The following is a 17,108-nucleotide window of genomic DNA, read 5'->3' on the forward strand; positions in this document are numbered from 1 at the left end:
AAGATGAATGCACACAACACTTTACTTTAGTTAGGTACTGCCAATTAAGTACTCCCCCACATCAGGTTCAGCAGAGCTACGTTGGGACTCATTCCTGGATAGATAGGAATCACATTGTAACTCTTGTATCAGAGGGCTCTCACAGCAAAAAAGAACTCAGGGTCACTTTGGGTAATCTCTCTCTCTCTCTCTCTCTCTCTCTCTCTCTCTCTCTCTCTCTCTCTCTCTCTCTCTCTCTCTCTCACACACACACACGCACACACACTCGCACGCACACACACTCGCACGCACACACACACACACACACACACACACACACACACACACACACACACACACACACACACACACACACACCAATCTGGAAAATTACTGATGCTGCCCAGTGTGCTAACACCAACTCCCTTGACAAGCATATAGTTCACAAAGTTAAAAAAGGAAAGTTTTATTGAAAGGTGGAAGAAAAAAAAAGTAGAATTCCCAGTAGAGTTCTTGGAAGATGAAGCCCCCCTTGAATGAACAAACCAGCTGTCCGAAACACCTCTGGTGTGTGACTCTTAGGCCATGGGCTCCCAACAAGAACCTCCAGTCATTCCCAAGGGCATTGTAAAATTTTAGACATTGATCTCTAAAATAGCTTTTCTTGTAGTCAGATGTAGGCAACTCCCAGCAAGTGGTATCAGGCAGCACTCAATGGCAATGCCAAGATTTTTCCTAGAGCAAATTTTTTTTTCTATCCTCAGATGTCTGCAAAGGGGAATGCCTGTAGGGTCTTCCTGCCTGGTAGGAAGTGCAGCTTTTCTTTGCATCCCTGCTGAATGGTAACAGGACCAAATTATGGACTTCCCTTTCTTGTGGCTACTCACCCTGTTCTCACAAAAGTTTCCCAGAGAGCAGGACCATGCCACTCTCTTGTCTCCAAGAGAAGTCATGTCATCTAAGAAGAGGTTCAGGTATGATGACTACAGATTTCTATGTATTTTCTCCTTTAGATACCTGAAGGGAAGTTTCCCATCCAGTGGAACATTCCTTATTTGGTCCAGGAGTTGGCAAAGCAACTTAAATTTCTCCTGAATGCTCTCTTTTAAAAGAGGCAGTAGGACATATTGGAAGTAAACTGGACCCAGAATCAGGAAGACCTGGGTTCCCATGCTGCCTCTGACATCTCCTGACTGTGGAACCTTGTGTGAAACACTTAACTTTTCAGTGCCCCATACACCTCTCAAAGACACAGCATAAGTGGCAGGGAAATTTTTCCTTATTGGAAATTCACTCTACCAATGAAATAATAGATCTGATTTTTAAAATCTTCTTTTAAATCCCTCATTCTTTGATTCTGTCCCCCCCGCCCCACCCCGAGTTTCTCTTCAGTCAGTTGGACAGCATCATTCAAATCATCTGAAATTGTTACTAGCCTTAGGGCTATTGCTACATATGGTAGGAGAGATAGGTAAAGAGGAGAAGTTTCTCCAAACCAGCTATATTATTAGAGCTGGAGGTCCAGAGCTGACTGAGTTATCAGTCTCTTGCCAAGCATCTGACCCAGTCTACTATTGTCTTCCCTTTCAACTTATGTGGTTCTTTTGGATCTTAACCATTTACTTGGTCTCCTGAATATTCACTCAACAAATCCCGAAAAAAAGTCCACCTGATTCTCATTTATTTGTTTATCCTCTGAGTTGTGTTCTTCTGGGTGACTTGACCTTGGGTCAAGTCTGACCTGCCTTCTATGTGCTCATCCACATCTCTGACCCATGTTACCCAGGTTGCCTAGTTCCCTAATCTAAGTTTCTGATCCCTGTTTCCCAGTGCAGAAAGAGAACAATCTGCCTGGGAGTCAGTGAAATGAATATTGCCACTTGGCTTGCTTTTCTCTAGTTAATCAACATGGATTGCTTCCTATAGTCAGTAGGTAGGTAATTTTATTGTTGTTGCAGTACTGAGACATGAGGAATAACTTACAAGGAGCATTTGACCATGGAATCCCAGAGTAGCCATGCAAGAGCATTTATTCTCAGGGAGGACATGGGGCTGAGGAGTGAAAAATACATTGTTCAGTTTAGGGCAAGTCATAATTTGATAGATCCCAATATTTTTGAGCAACTGTTGACTCTTACTGAATCTGAGGTCTTCTCTAACCTCCTGATAATCTGTCTTTCAGCAAATATCAAATGAGGTGAATTGTGAAAGTTCAAGCACCGAAAAGAGAGACCTTGGCCGCCGTGTACAAACATCTTTGGGCACCATACAAACTGCCAAATTGACACCTCATTGCAGACGGCAAATAAAGTTAAATTAAGTGACTGAGGGGACTTTAACAAATTACCTATTCAAAATTGCTTTTGCAAAGCTTACCAAATTCATGGCAGCCCTGAAAGTATCTCCCTGCAAAAAAATTTTCCCCCTCTTGGTCTTGTGGCTGCTGCAGGAAAATTAGTAAAATCCACAGAATAACCTTTGAACTTTTGCAAATGAGTAAACAGCCAAAATAAACAGCACTTCGGAAAAAACACACATTTTCTCTCTTTTAAGAGCAGGCTGTGCCTCAGCAAAATACCTTAAAAGTGAACTAAAAAGCTTTTAAAAAAATAAACAATTCTGCTTATGATCATAAATTGGGACCATATGGAGATGTGAAAGCTGCAAGAACAATCCATTTATGCTCTTTTCTCACTGCCTGCATTGTTTGCATGCCACAGAGAATGCTTATATTAAGTTGAGTTCACTGAAGTCTTCAGTGACCCCCCAATAAGAATGAACTCTCTTCCTTCTGGGGCTTCTTAGGCAACATTGCAGAAAAAAAGAGAATGAAATGAAGAGCAATACTTGTTAATAAGCCACAGCTGAGAAGCAAATTCTCCTTTTCAATTTCCCATCATTTTACCTCAATTCATATTTCTCCTTTAAAGTGCCATATGGCCCCAGTGAATCTCAGTAGATCAGTGATATATACCAAAGTTGAAAATGTGTGGTGGCATCCTTGTGAATGGTCAGTCATTGATAGAGCTATGTTGCAATTTGCCCTCTTGTTCGGCTTCCTGGCCTTAAGGGATGGTGAATATACAGACTACCCAGAGTAGATCTGTAGTCTGTTTTCTCCTAATCAACTCGATTTGTGCCATGGTGTCATGGGTAAGAGAATGTGGATGATCCGATGCCAGCCATCATCACTAAACAATTCAGGCACTGTTTGGCCACCAGTGTAGCATGGGCAATGATAGTTTCTTTAAAGGTGAAGGGTTACATTCTCATTGTCTCTTGTGATTATCACTTGTGTTTCTTATTCTATAGAAGTATGATGGCATAATGGACAGAAAACTGGGTGTAGAGTCTGGAAGACCTACATTCAAATTCTGACACTCATACTGACTCTGGGCAAATCACTTATCCATCTTTGTACCTCGGGTTGCTCTCTATGACTTAGCTACTGAGTTATATAGTTAGGTTTCCATGCTGAAGATAATTCTTTTGTTATTTTCCCCAATAGCACTTAATGTCTGTACCACTTATCCAGCACTTACCTAACCAGTTAAAATTAGAAAGAAATTAGATCAGACCCCCAAAGTCAATTGGACTAATCATAGATGAGAACTTTAATTGAAATGGAAATGATGACCTCGGTGCCATTACAATATTAGGCCCCTCTTGGCTGCCACAATGCAGGAATTCTTGGAAACACCCAATACCAGGGCTCTGCTTATGAGGAGGGATATGGTAATTATTTGTAAAAGGATATGTCTTAGGATCATAGCATCATAGATTTGGAGTTATAAAGGCCCTTAGAGATTCCCTAATCCAACACTCTGATTTTACGGATTGAATATAGTCCTTAAAAATGAAAATTATTTCTTTGACATATGAATATGTGTTTACTGGAGATCAAGTCAGAAAGCTTTAAATCGAACTAACAAAATAATAAAAGGATAAGGGTATAGAGAAAAACACAATAAATGAGTTTCCTAATTTTTTCTTCCCATTAGCTTAGTTTCTACACAGATATATAAGGTATTTGTGCTAATTTTGGAAAGCATTTGCACATATTTGAACTCCATAGACAATCATAAACTTCATGCTAACCAGTCTTTTCAACCTTTTAAGAAAAGCTACATAATAAAGGAGGACTAATTTATGTTTTTTCTCCTCTTCCTTCTCCTCCTTCTCTCTCCCTCCTCTCCATCCTTCCCCCTCTCTCTTTCTCCTCTCCCCTTTCCTTCCTTCCTTCCCTTTTCTCTCTCTCTTTCCTCTCCCTTCTTTCCTTCCCCTTCTTCCTTTCTCTTTCCCTCTCCTCCCTCTCTCTTTCCCTCCCCTCTCTCTCTCCTCTTTCTCTTTCCCTCCCTCCCCTTCTCTCTCTGTCCCTCTTTCCTTTTTCCTTCTTCCTTCCCCCACTCTCTTCAGTTGGGGTTCTAATGTGTAATGAGAATCCTAAAGAAGGAATGAAGAGACATAAGGGACCAGAAAATCCGAAAAGTGTCTTATCAGCATTTGAATCTTTGGGAAGTGGTTGTAGTTTTTGAAAGAGTGGGTGGATGTATTCAAATCAGATACTGCCATATAAACTTCAAGGTCAAGTTTGAAGTTTCTTAGAATATTATGTCCTAAGGAGGCCCTCTCATGCTTACTTTTTTTCCCCTTTGGCTCTTCCCTGGATCGTAGGTTCTGTTTCCTTACTACTACCTCCTACAATCTTTATCTTCCTTCAATTGACCATTCAACACCATTTATTTTTTTGAAATAGATGGTTATTGATATTTTTTTATTTTACCTTGCCTAGGCTTCTTCTCCCTCTCCTACCCAGAGTCATCTCTTCTAACAAAGAAATTTTTTAAAAAGAAAAAGAGGAGGAAGAGGAAAAAAGTTCAGCAAAACTAATTTTGCATTTAGAAAAATCTGACATTATAAGCATGTTCCATGCCAGAGGTGTCAAACATGAACCTGTGGGCCTCATGCAGCTGGAGTGCAGCCTGAACCAGATTAAAATGTAATTCAGAAATGTTTAACAAAACAAATAAAAATAGAGTGAAACATAGATAATGTTACTGTATGGTTTTCTAAGTGAATATTCAGCCTGCAGAGATCCTGACATACAGTTTAGTTCTACTTCTATTTCAATTTGACATTTTGACATTCTATCCTCCCCAGCACAAAAGAATGGGAAGAGATGTCTTTTCTTGGGGGGGGGGGGGGGTCAAGATCAATAATTATTTATGAAATTTTCAGCCTGCAGTTTCTCCTATATCTATCTTAGTTTTGAGTGTTTGTTTCCATGTTGTGGTCCATTGGATTGTAAGCTCTTGAGAACAGGGACTGTCTTTTGCCTTTCTTTGTATCCCTAGTGCTTGGGGCAGCTAGGTGGTGCAGTGTCTAGAGGTGGTGCAGGAGTCAGGAGGGCCTGAGTTCAAATCTCACCTCAGGCACTTGACACTCACTAGCTGTGTGACCTTGGGCAAGTCACTTAACCCCAATTACCTCATCTTGGGTCATCTCCAGTCATCCTTATGAATATCTGGTCATTGGATCCATATGGCTCTGGAGGAGAAGTGAGACCTGCACAGCCCTCCCTCACTCAAAACAAAGTCAAGTGCAAGTCATATCATCATTTCTGTGATGGCATGGTCTTCTTCGGCAATGAAGGACAAACACACACCAATCCCTAGTGCTTAGCATATTGCCTAGAATATAATAGGAGCTTAATAAATGCAAAATAACTGATTGATGACTCCTCTGTGCCAGGCATTGTGACTCATGCCATGGGTGTAAAGACAGTAAAACAGTCCCTACATTTAAGGAGTTTACATTCTAATAGAGGATACTGCATGTATATAGACAGGCATCTGCAAAACCCATAGAAAACACATACAAGGAAAGGAAGGCATGAGCAGGTGGGGTGGAAGGGGATGGAGTTGGGCACTAGGAAAGTCCTCTTGCAGAAGGTGGTGCCTGAACTGAGTCTTAAAAGCAACCAGGGATTTGAAGCAGGGGTTATGAGGACGGATGTCATCCATTGATTCACTTCTTAAAGAGGGCTCTTATAACCTCACTCAAAGTGTGAACCTGAAAAGGCCTCAGCCTAAAAGGGCCAGGGTCCCCAGGGTCTCCCATTGCATTCTGGGCCATCTCCAGTCATCTTGATGAATATCTGGTCACTGGACCCAGATGGCTCAGGAGAAGAAAGTGAGGTTGGTGACCTTGCACATTTCTCCCTCACTCAAATCCAGGTCAACTGCAAGTCATGTCATCAATCCCTGATGTCATTGTCTCCTTCAAAAAAGGACAAACACAACAACAATGAGGAGGGAATGTATCCCAGCCAGCGCTTAGGCATGGATACAGACAAGAAAGGATATTGAAAGTAAGGAGCAACAAGAGACAGCCAGACTGATAGAATGCAAAGTATGTAGAGAGGGAGTAATATATAGCAATGGGTCATGTTCAGAACAATTCAGGTGTCACCTCCTATACTTGGCCCTTGGAAAATCATCCCAGGTGTCTATGTTCTCTCCCTCTTGAGATGACCTTCTCTATAGTTTGTATTGACTTATCTCTGTGCTTGTGATACTCTGCCCCTTCACATACACACATACACACAAGTAAAATATAATTAAATATAATTAAAATATAATGTCTTTGAATTTACATTTTAGGCACAGTGCTTTGCATTCAATATATGCTTGTTGATCAGCTGATGGAAAGTAGATAAGGATTTTCATGAGGAGGCAGAATCCAAATCCTAGGGAAAGGAGCCCTGTTAAGAGAGCAAAGAAGGCAAGCATGAGAGGGCTTTGTAAAGATACAGTGTTGCTACATCCTTAATAAATGTTTATTGAATTGAATGGAATTGCTGTCACCCATCTCATATCTCCTTTGATTATTTATTGCTTTTTGGGTTTTTGAAAGATGAAAGTTGCCTCGGATTCCTTGAGCATAAGACTTCTCCTTTCTCTTAATTCAGATCCTTTTTTTCTGTCCCTTGGGTATCTCAGGCTGGCACCCTCTGCCCACTAGCAAGGATATTTGGGAAGTGCCATGGGTGGGTGCGGGCTCAAGGAGCTGGCTTTAATAACCCATATGATTTCTTGAGCTTTTTAGACCATAATAGAAATGGTATACCCAGGATGGTTGGAAGAATGAAGGAAGGGGCTGTATTTTTAGTGCCTGCTGTTTGTGGGTAACATAACTGAAAACTGTTGGATCTTTTCCCCTTTAGCTGAATGGCTGGTATTCAGGAGCTTGCACCCACTCTCTGCCAGGCTGCCCTCATGGAACTCCCTTTTTATGATGTGGGTGACTGGTTACTTGGCACCTGCCTGTCCCACTACAATTCTTCATTATTGTCCAGCGCTGATGTCCAGTCATCCAGCCCAACTGGCAGCCTTGGTGTCAAAGCAGAGAGGGTTTATTGATGAGACTTGACTGGCGGGCTGGCTGTGAGCTTGTCAGGGCGTTACCACATTGTGAGTGAAAGTCTGCAGGCTAGGGGCTGGGTCTGGATGCTGCAAACCTGCTGGCATGGAGCTGGCATTCAGACATTAATGAACGACAGTAGCAAGAATAATGGCCAGGGTCCCATCCTAGAAGGATTCTGCCAATGCCTCCCGAGAGTGAGGACTTGGCTTCAGTCACTCTGAATCTTCATGGTGAGTTGTTGTAAGGAGAATTGTTTTAGGAGACTAAGCCCCCTGGATCTCTTGAGCCCACTCTCATTTTGGGAGATCTCATTTGACCAATGGACACTCTGGGGCTCTAACCATTCTTTGGAAGTGGAAAACAAAGTAAGAAGATGCTTGTAGGGCCCTATTATGCTTGTGCTGGGCATCACTACCTGATCACAAGCAAATTATCTAACCTCTGTGGGCCTTAGTTTTCTCATCTGTAAATCGGGGATACTAGCCCTACATACTTCTTTGGAATGGTGCAGGTTTTCTTGCTAGTGTGCTCATGTTGTTCCTTTTGCCTTGACTCTCTACCAACCCCACTCCTTCTGCCCCAAACTCTCTTGATCCAGTTCTATCCATACTTCAAACCGCAGTTCAGATGTCATCTACTCCATGAAGCCTTCCCTGATGTCCAGTCAGAAGTCATCACTCTCACTTCTGAACTCCCAAAGTACTCTATCTTTAGTTGCACTCTTGTATTCTAATAATGATATTTATTAAACAATAACTTGCTAAGCACCTACTATGTGCACAGGGCTGTGTTAGGCACTGAGTTATATAGACAAATAATGTCCATAACTGATACCACACAGACTTTTAATAAGTGCTTGTTGAATGAATAAAATGACTAGCATGGTTTTACAAAGTACACTATGAACATTAGTTAGTAAGTCAGTCACATTTCTTAAGCACTTTCTATCTGCCAGGCACTGTGCTAAGCACTGGGAGTATAAAAAGAGGCAAAAGATAGTGCCTCCCTCATGGATTGGCAGCTAGTTGTCATAATCTGATAGAGCACTGGAGTCAGGAAGACTCATCTTCTTGAGTTCAAATCTAAACTCAGATATTTACAAGCTGTGTGGCCCTGGGCAAATCACTGAACCTCTGTTTGCTTCAGTTTCTTCATCTGTAAAATGAGCTGGTAAAGGGAAAGGCAAACCACTCCAGTATCTTTGCCAACAAAACCCCACATGGGGTCATGAAGAGTTGGATAGGACTGAACAAAAACAAACCCTGTAGGAGCTCATTGTCTAATGGGATCATCTCATGATTTCATTTGATCTTTACAACAGCCCTATGAAGAAGGTTCTAGTAATATCCCCATTTTACAGATGAGGAAGAGGAGGATCAGAGATGTTTTCACTCACCTGGAGTCATACAAGATAAGACTCAAACCCAAGTTGCTCTTAATACCAAGTTGAAGGCATTGTCCTCCATCGTGATTCTCTAGATATCCTGTGCTATGGTTACTTGTATATTTCCTTATCTTTACTAGTGAGAAAGCTTCATGAAGGCAGGACATTTTTCTTTTGCACTACTTTGGGAGGAAACTAGATGACTCAGTGGATAATAGAGTATTGGGTCTGGAGTCAGAAGATCTGAATTCAAATCTGGCCTCAGACACTTTCTAGCTGTGTGATCCTGGGCAAGTCACTTAATCTCTGTTTGTCATAATCCACTGGCGAAGGAAATGGCAAACCGCTCCAGTATTTTTGCCAAGAAAACCCCATGGACAGTATGGTTCACATGAAGAGCTTGACAGGACTGAATGAACAGCAATGACAAACTACCTTGGACAGATTAAGAAATTGATAATGTATGTGTTGTTTTTCAATGAAGTAAGTCAAAATCAAAAATGTGGAAACATTTTGCAAAAACTGAAAACACTGTATAACTAGAAGAATTGCAAAATAAAGAGAGAGTAGAGCTCAGCATTACTACCTTTTTTCACTTCCTCCTTTATAGGCTGGTAGTGTCCTTATAGAGATTACTTGGGCTTTCATAAAACACAGTCCTCAGGGCTTCACATATCCCTAGAAAATGAATGGACTTGTGAATAGTGTCCTTTCTATACTGTATGTTCCTGTTAGAAGCTCTAAATTAGAAAGGGGAAGGCGGTCACATTAACAGAAGTTGTAACTTCCCACCTAACAGAGATCCAATAACAAAAAACGTTAGTATTTATCAAGCATCTTAAAATTTCCTAGCATTTTGCAAATATTATCTTATGTTTCCTTACAGCAACTCTGAGAGGCCGGTGTTATTACTGTTATTGCTACCATTATACAGATGAGAAACTGTGACTTGCCCAGGGTCATATATCTAGTAAATGTCTATCTAAGGCTGGATTTGAACTCAGATCTTCCTGACTCCAGGTCCAGCATTTTATCCACTGAGCATCACAGGATGGGTCCATGTAGTATAGAGGCAAATGGCTTAGCCCTCTCAATGATCCAGGTGGTTCATACTCATGACCCAATCTCTTATTGTATTGAAAGTTGTACAAAAATTTGACCACCAACTAATGACTTTTTTTTTTTTAGCCATAGCAATTTATGAAACTGTTTGCCAACGGTTGGAGAGATGATCATTATCAGTGGGGGGTGTATTTACACTAAATAAAATCTTGATTCCTTAAAATATTGAGATAGGATAATGATTGATACTATTCTGCTTACCTCATAGAGTTATTTTAAGGATGTGAAGAAAACAATGAAAAAATATTTATTGCTATACAATGGGTTTGCCCTTCGTTCCCGAAGAAGACCATGCCATCAGAGAAATAATGACATGACTTGCACTTGACTTTGTTTTGAGTGAGGGAGGGCTGTGCAGGTCACCAGCCTCACTTCTCCTCCAGAGCCATCTGAATCCAGTAACTAGATATTCATCAGGATGACTGGAGATGACCCAGAATGAGGCAGTTGGGGTTAAGTGACTTGCCCAAGGTCACACAGCTGGTGAGTGTCAAGTGTCTGAGGTGAGATTTGAACTCAGGTCCTCCTGACTCCTGCACTGGTGCTCTATCCACTGCATCACCTACCTGCGCCTACAGATAGTAAGTAACTTGCCCAAAGAAACAAAAGTACTAGGCAGCTTAAAAGACATTTAAACTCAGGTCTTCTGATTCCAAATGCCCTACTCTTTTCACTACATCATTCTGCCTGCTTTTACTTCCTTCAAATCCAGTTCTGACATTGTCCTTTCCATGAAGTCTCAAGTGATTTTTCCCTTCTTGAATCTCTGTCTGGATCTCTCCTAGGAATGAATCCCAACACTAATTTGGATCAAAGGGGGGAGGGGGGAGGGAGCATTTCTTAGGTGCCTACTATGTTTCAGAAATTATAAGGGCTTTACAAATGTTATCTCATTTGATCCTCACAACAACAGTGCGAAGTAGGTGCTATTATTATTCCCATTTTAAAACTCAGAAAATGGAGGAAGATAGAGGTCAAATGACTTGTCTAGGGATACACAATTAATATCTGAGGCCAAATTTGAACTCAGGTCTTCCTGACTCCAGACCCAATGCTCCATCTACCTAGCTGCCTGATTATTACATCTGAAAGGGGCTTAATAACAATTCCAATCCTATTTTACAGAAGAGAAAACTGAGGTAAATGAAGTGATTTCCCTGTGGTCACACAGGTAATGAGTAGCCCAGCTAGATTTTGAATTCATGTCTTTGACAGAAAAACTAGCACTCTTTCTATTAAACTAATCGACTGTGGAAATGAAGACCCATGAGGAAAGACTAAATTAAATAATATTGTTTATCCTGAGGAAGAAAATAACAAACGATGATTTATGGTTTTTATGAAGGTAGGCCAAAGAGAAATGGGATTTAGTTGGAGCACCAAGGATTTTATCTACCTAGAGAACAATGATCCAAAAGGTGGGTGAAGGAGGCTCTTGGGATCTTTTTCTCTTGATGTGTTTCAGGTTAGATCAACTTTCATTTGCCTTTGGTTTTTTAAGTGTGTGCTCATTGGGAAGCAAGGGAAGAGGTGGTATGGCTTCTTAGAGGCCTTTTCTATTTACAATGTAAGGTTTGTAAGGATGAACCTGAGTCATCAAGACCAAGATTAAATTGTATTGTCTTCTCTTGCTTAAGAAGGCAGAGAAAAGATCCCTTTGCCTCTCAATCAATGATTTTATTAATACAACACAAAATCTCTAAGTTTGTGGAAGATGTGGTATAGAATCAGTTGGGGCTGGTCCAGAAAAAGTTTTCTGAGAGAATAGGACTTGTTTTGGTTTTCAAAAGGCATCAGGAGAGGAGTGTGCTGCTAAAAGTTTAATTAATAATTGTCTCTCCAGAAAAAAAACCATACAAACAATACACTAAATTTAATCTGGATGTTTTAAAAAAGAAGTTTTTACTGATGTCTTCTGTTTTGTACATCATCCTAGTTATCTCAAGTATCCTTCTCTTTTATTCAAGTCCTCTTTGATCTTTGTAATTTTGTTACATTCACTCAATTTTTCCATTTACGTTGTTGTGGTTACTGTGTATGTTGTTTTCTTGATTCTGTATCAGTTCCTGTTGATCTTCCCAGGCTTCAATGTATTTATCACACTTATCATTTCTTACAGCATAATAATAGTTCGTTACTACAATTCTCCAATGAATGGTCATCTACTTTGTTTCCAATTCTTTGCTATCACAAAAAGTGCTGCTGTAAATATTTTGGTGTTTTTGGGGAGTTTTCTTCTTATTAATGGCTTCCTTAGCATATAAATCCAATAATGGAGTCTTTGGTTCAAAGAGCATGGACACTGTAGTCACTTTACTTGCATTATTCCAAATTGCTTTCCAAAATGGTTGTATTATTTCACAGCTCCACCAACAATGTGTTAGTATACCTGTCATTACACAGCCTCTCCAGCATTGATTATTGTCATTTTTGTCATCTTTGTCAATTTAATCTACATTATTCGCATTTTCTAACACTTTCGTCTAAATTATCTACAGAACAATAAATCAAGCTGTGAATAATATTTGCCAATTTGCAAAGTATACATATTCACACTGATAATTTAACATTCATCTCTCAAAAGCCTATTTAAACTGGCTCCAGCACATCCTTGAAGAGGGAACACAGTCTTGTTGAGAAGTAAGTGTCTATTTTTCTGGGCTCCTTATCTACATCCATCTGAGGATGTTTTGTATTCCTTACAGGTGGTGCCCATGAAGGTCTGCAGCATTTGGGTCCTTATGGTAACATCCCTAACATTGTGGCTGAACTGACTGGTGACAACATCCCCAAGGACTTCAGTGAGGACCAGGGCTATCCAGATCCTCCAAATCCCTGCCCCATTGGAAAAACAGGTAATGGGCAAGCATACTGATGTGTTCCCAGGGAGAAATAGATTTGAGATTGTAAGCAATTGAAACTTAAAAGTGCTAATGGTAAGCATTGAGAATTACTAACAGTTCAATTCTACTGGGTAGCCCTGTGTTAGAAAGTGAAGAGGCCAAGTGAATTTAATTTGGCATACGTATATCAGTCATGAGGCCCAGATATATAAAATTATTTTGCCAATATTTTCTCTCACTCTCCCTCTCCCATTGTTCAGTCATGTCAGACTCTTCTTGACTGTTCATGAGGTTTTCTTGGCAAACATACTTACGTGATTTACCATTTTGTTCTCCAATGGATTAAAGCAGAGGTTAAGTGACTTGCCCAGGGTCACACAGTTAAGAAGTATCTAAAGTTAGATTTGAAGTGGTCTTCCTGACTCCAGGACCAGTGCTCTGTCCACTGAGCTATCTAGCCGTCCCTCTTTTAGCTGCCCTCAATTATCTCCCCATTCTCCTTAACTTAAAAAGAAATCTTCATCACCCCCTCCCTCCAAATTCTTCCAAAATATCTTTCCCTTTTCCCACATAAGACACAGACAACTCAAGATTATCTACTCTCAGGATTATCCACACCCATTCATTTCTCCTACTTTCCCCCCGCAACTACCAGCCCTAGCATCCAGTTAGCCCCTCCCTTTGCAGGAGGTGGGGGCGGTGGGAGGAGCAAAATGCCAACAATTTAAGATCTATTAGACTGTAAATTTTTGGGGACAGGAATTGTCTTTTGCCTCTTTTTGTACCCCAGCCCTTGGCACAATGCCTGACACATGGTAAGTGCTTAATACATGTTTATTGATTGATTGATCTATGTAGAGCTGGAAGGGACCTCAGGGCCCATGTAATTGACTTCATTTCTAGATGAGGACATTGAAACAGTGAAAGTGACTTGCTCAGATTCGTACATGTGGCACCACAGAGATACAAAATGGTTTCAATTCCATCATCTCACTGAATATTTATTATTATTGCTATCCTAATGTAATAGATAGGAGACGAGGCTCATCTAAGATCATATAGTAAATAGAAGAGTAGGACTGTAGACTCTGGTATTCTTCCTACTGGTCCTCTTTGAGAACAAAGGACAAACAAGATTTTTTCTGTTACACCACAGCACTTCTCTGAATTTAGTGTGGTAGAGTGGAAAGAGACATAGCTTTGGAGTCAGAGGACCTAGGTTCAAATTCAGCCTTATACATCCTTGGGTAAAGCCACTTCAATTCTGTGGACTGTGGTTTTCTCCTCTATAAAATGAGGGGGTTGGATGAGATGGCTTCTGATGCCCCTCCAGTTTATAGATCTGTGATTTTATTTGCCCAATATAGATTAAGCAAAAAATCCAACTGTCAGTTCGAATACATTTTAACAGTTCTGATAAAAAAATCAGAAATGGAAGCCTGCTAAAATATTTTGAAATATTTCAGTTTAACTCCTTCCTTTCCCTCTCTGCTTTCTCCCCTCAGGTCTTCATACACTGTTTCTATGGATAATAGTGAGAGGCCTAGCATACTAGTATTTCCTATTAAAGTTGTCCTGGACTATGTTCCTCATAACTGTCATTCTTCTTAAGACATGGTAATTTCTTAATTACCAGAATAGGCTTGCATCCTGATAGACCAATGATAGGATTGGTAGCCCTGGCCTGAGGACCCCTCTGCCCCTACTTTCAGGCTCTGTTTAAAGGGAGACCTTTGTTTTTAAGCTATCACTCAGTGACTAAGGATGGAATTCCCCATTTCCTTTTCTCTGCTTTTTAACGTAACATGCAAAGAGCTACCACCTGCTATTTCTAACTCAATTTAGGATAAAATGTTTTGTCTACATATGGACCGAGTTGGAACCCAGTTTAATCTGGTTACCTGCTAGGGTTCATCACTTTCAGGGACGAATCTGTACTTTCAATAACTCATGGATTGTGTGAAAAGGAATCCAGAGTTGGGCAGGGAGGCTGAGCGTTAGGTTCTAATAGGGTATCAACATGCCTGAATACAGCTAACCTTGTTTCTTGGTGGTGCAAATTCCTCATTATTGAAATAATTGATTTCACTGATGTTTGGTGTTATTTCAAGCATGACAGAGAGATCAGGAAAAAGTCTCAGGGATTCCATAGGGGATGTTGAGGAGTAGACTTTGGACTTTGCTGCCTCATGAAAATCCCTTCTGGGCTAGAGCTACTAGAGAAGGTACTGAGATGGTGCAGCAATCATATGTCCTGGAAAATCTAGGAAGGAAAGAAAGTGTACTTTTAACAAGACTTTACAAAAGGAATATCTTCTATCAGACCATGTGTCTTGGGTTTTTGTTGTTGTTGTTGTTAAAAAACATGGTCACTGTAACTAACGAGAATCTAAGTGATTGCGTGTGGCAAAGCAATGTGGGTCTGCCGGCGCAGTGAAAAATTAGATTTGAAAATAGGATTGCAGGAAAACCTGAATCACTGCATGGCTCAGATCATTTCAGCCACATATTATTTGCTTGTATAATTTTAGATTCAGGGAGAGGAAAGACCTGTACCAAGTTTAAGGAACAACATTCCCCAGGGGCAGCTGGCTGGATTGATTAGACACAGCAGAGGGCCTTATTCAGGTATTTAGAAGGAGTGAGTTCAGAGTGAAACATTTTGGGTTTGAATCCTCCCCATCCCTTCCATGTCTCCAAATTCTACCCATCTTTCAAGGCTCGGCTCAAGTTTTACATGCTTCACAAAGTATCAAATCCTCAGTCTGGCATTTAGACTCACTTTAGTCTGGCTCTCAACTACCTTTCTAGGCTTATTTCATAATATTCCCCCTCAAATACTCTCCTTTCTGGGCAAATTGGCCTGGTGTATGACATTCTGGCTTTCACCTCTGTACCTCTGCTCTGGTGGTCTGCCATGTCTGGAATGTTCTCCCTCCCTTCCTCTGCTTTGTAGGATCCCTAGCTTGCTACAAAGCACAACTTAAGGGCCACTTTTTACGTGAGGACTTTCTTGACCGTCACTGCAGTTGTTAGAACTCTCTGCATCTTGAAATTGCTTTGTATTTCCTTTCCTTTTCCTTGTCCTCCTTCTGTCCTTCCCCCAATGGAATATAAGTTCCTTGAATAAAGGAAATGTTTAGTTTTTTTCTTGGCATCCCTAATACCTAGTAGAGTGGTCTGCACATAGAAGGCATTTAACAAATGTTTCTTGAACTAAATTTATAGTACATAGATCTCTTTTTCTGAATTTCTCAGTTTCTTATTCCTTGTATTCTCATTTCGGACTTAATCATATACTTCTTTATGTTATTTTTTCGTGATAAATGAGTTGAATTCTACATGTATCATTGAAAGGTTACTATGTGTAAGGCCTTGCTAGAAGAGGGTTATGTGACACATTCACTTTTGATCTGTGAACGGAAGAGGGGAACACAAGTACTGAAGTCATAGTAATTCAAATAAGTCAAGTCAGCAAGTATTTATGTTCCGGTCATGTGGAAAAAAAAATGACTAAGACACAACTCCGGTTCTCAAGAAACAGTTCTGATGGACATTCTCAAAAAAAATTAGGAAAACAATACAAAGTGTTATCAACAGAATGTAAGCTTTATGTTCCCTGTTAGTCTTTGCATATGTAGCACATTGCCTGGTCTAAAGTTGGTACATAATAAACGTTTATTCATTGTTTGATATCATTCGGTGCTAGACTGTATGGTATAGACCATAAATATGGATGTCCGAGAAGGAAGAGGTCAGTATGGGCTATGGTATAAGCCCCAAGTCTCAGCTTTTAGACCTCCATGCATCCAATATACTATTCTGGAAATTTAGTCTTTAATTTAAGGAAAATTTATCCTTTAATTCTCTCAATTTGCTTTCTGCGTCATTGTGGAAATGTAGGGAAATCCTCATCTATGTTGTTTCCTGGCCACAGAGATAATATATTAAATTCTGTGGTTGGTATCTCAATTATCTGACTCCTACTCCTACGTTCTCATGACCCCAGTGGGCTCCCACCCTTCAGCATCACCCAGGAAGTCACTTCCAGTAAAGAATTAGAATCCACTCCACAAAGTTATCATCCAAAAAATGTGTCTGAGCACCTATTTTTACTATAATCTTCTCCATTCCTACCAGCGTGACATACTGATGGTTGCAGATGTAGGGGTTAGATAACGTTCCCAGTCAGGAGATCTGAACACTGAGCAGACGCAGTAGAGCTGCATTAGAGATCTTTTGGTATGCTAATGACTTCCACATTAGGTTCATACTGTGGAGAGGCCTTGTGTGCGTTTCAGACTGCCTTCTGGAAAGACTTGGAAATACTCCAAGAAACGAGACACAGGACATAC

General features: G+C 40.5%; 1 protein-coding gene across 1 annotated transcript in view; it reads left to right on the top strand.

Moving 5' to 3' along the window:
- Positions 1–17,108, top strand: part of LOC140513805 (uncharacterized) — a 65,819-nt gene that overhangs the window by 30,397 nt on the left and 18,314 nt on the right. The window contains 1 exon segment of the mRNA XM_072623802.1: positions 12,616–12,765. Coding sequence (XP_072479903.1) covers positions 12,616–12,765 — 150 coding nt within the window.

The sequence above is a fragment of the Notamacropus eugenii genome, chromosome 7 (assembly GCF_028372415.1).
Source record: "Notamacropus eugenii isolate mMacEug1 chromosome 7, mMacEug1.pri_v2, whole genome shotgun sequence".
NCBI lineage: Eukaryota > Metazoa > Chordata > Mammalia > Diprotodontia > Macropodidae > Notamacropus > Notamacropus eugenii.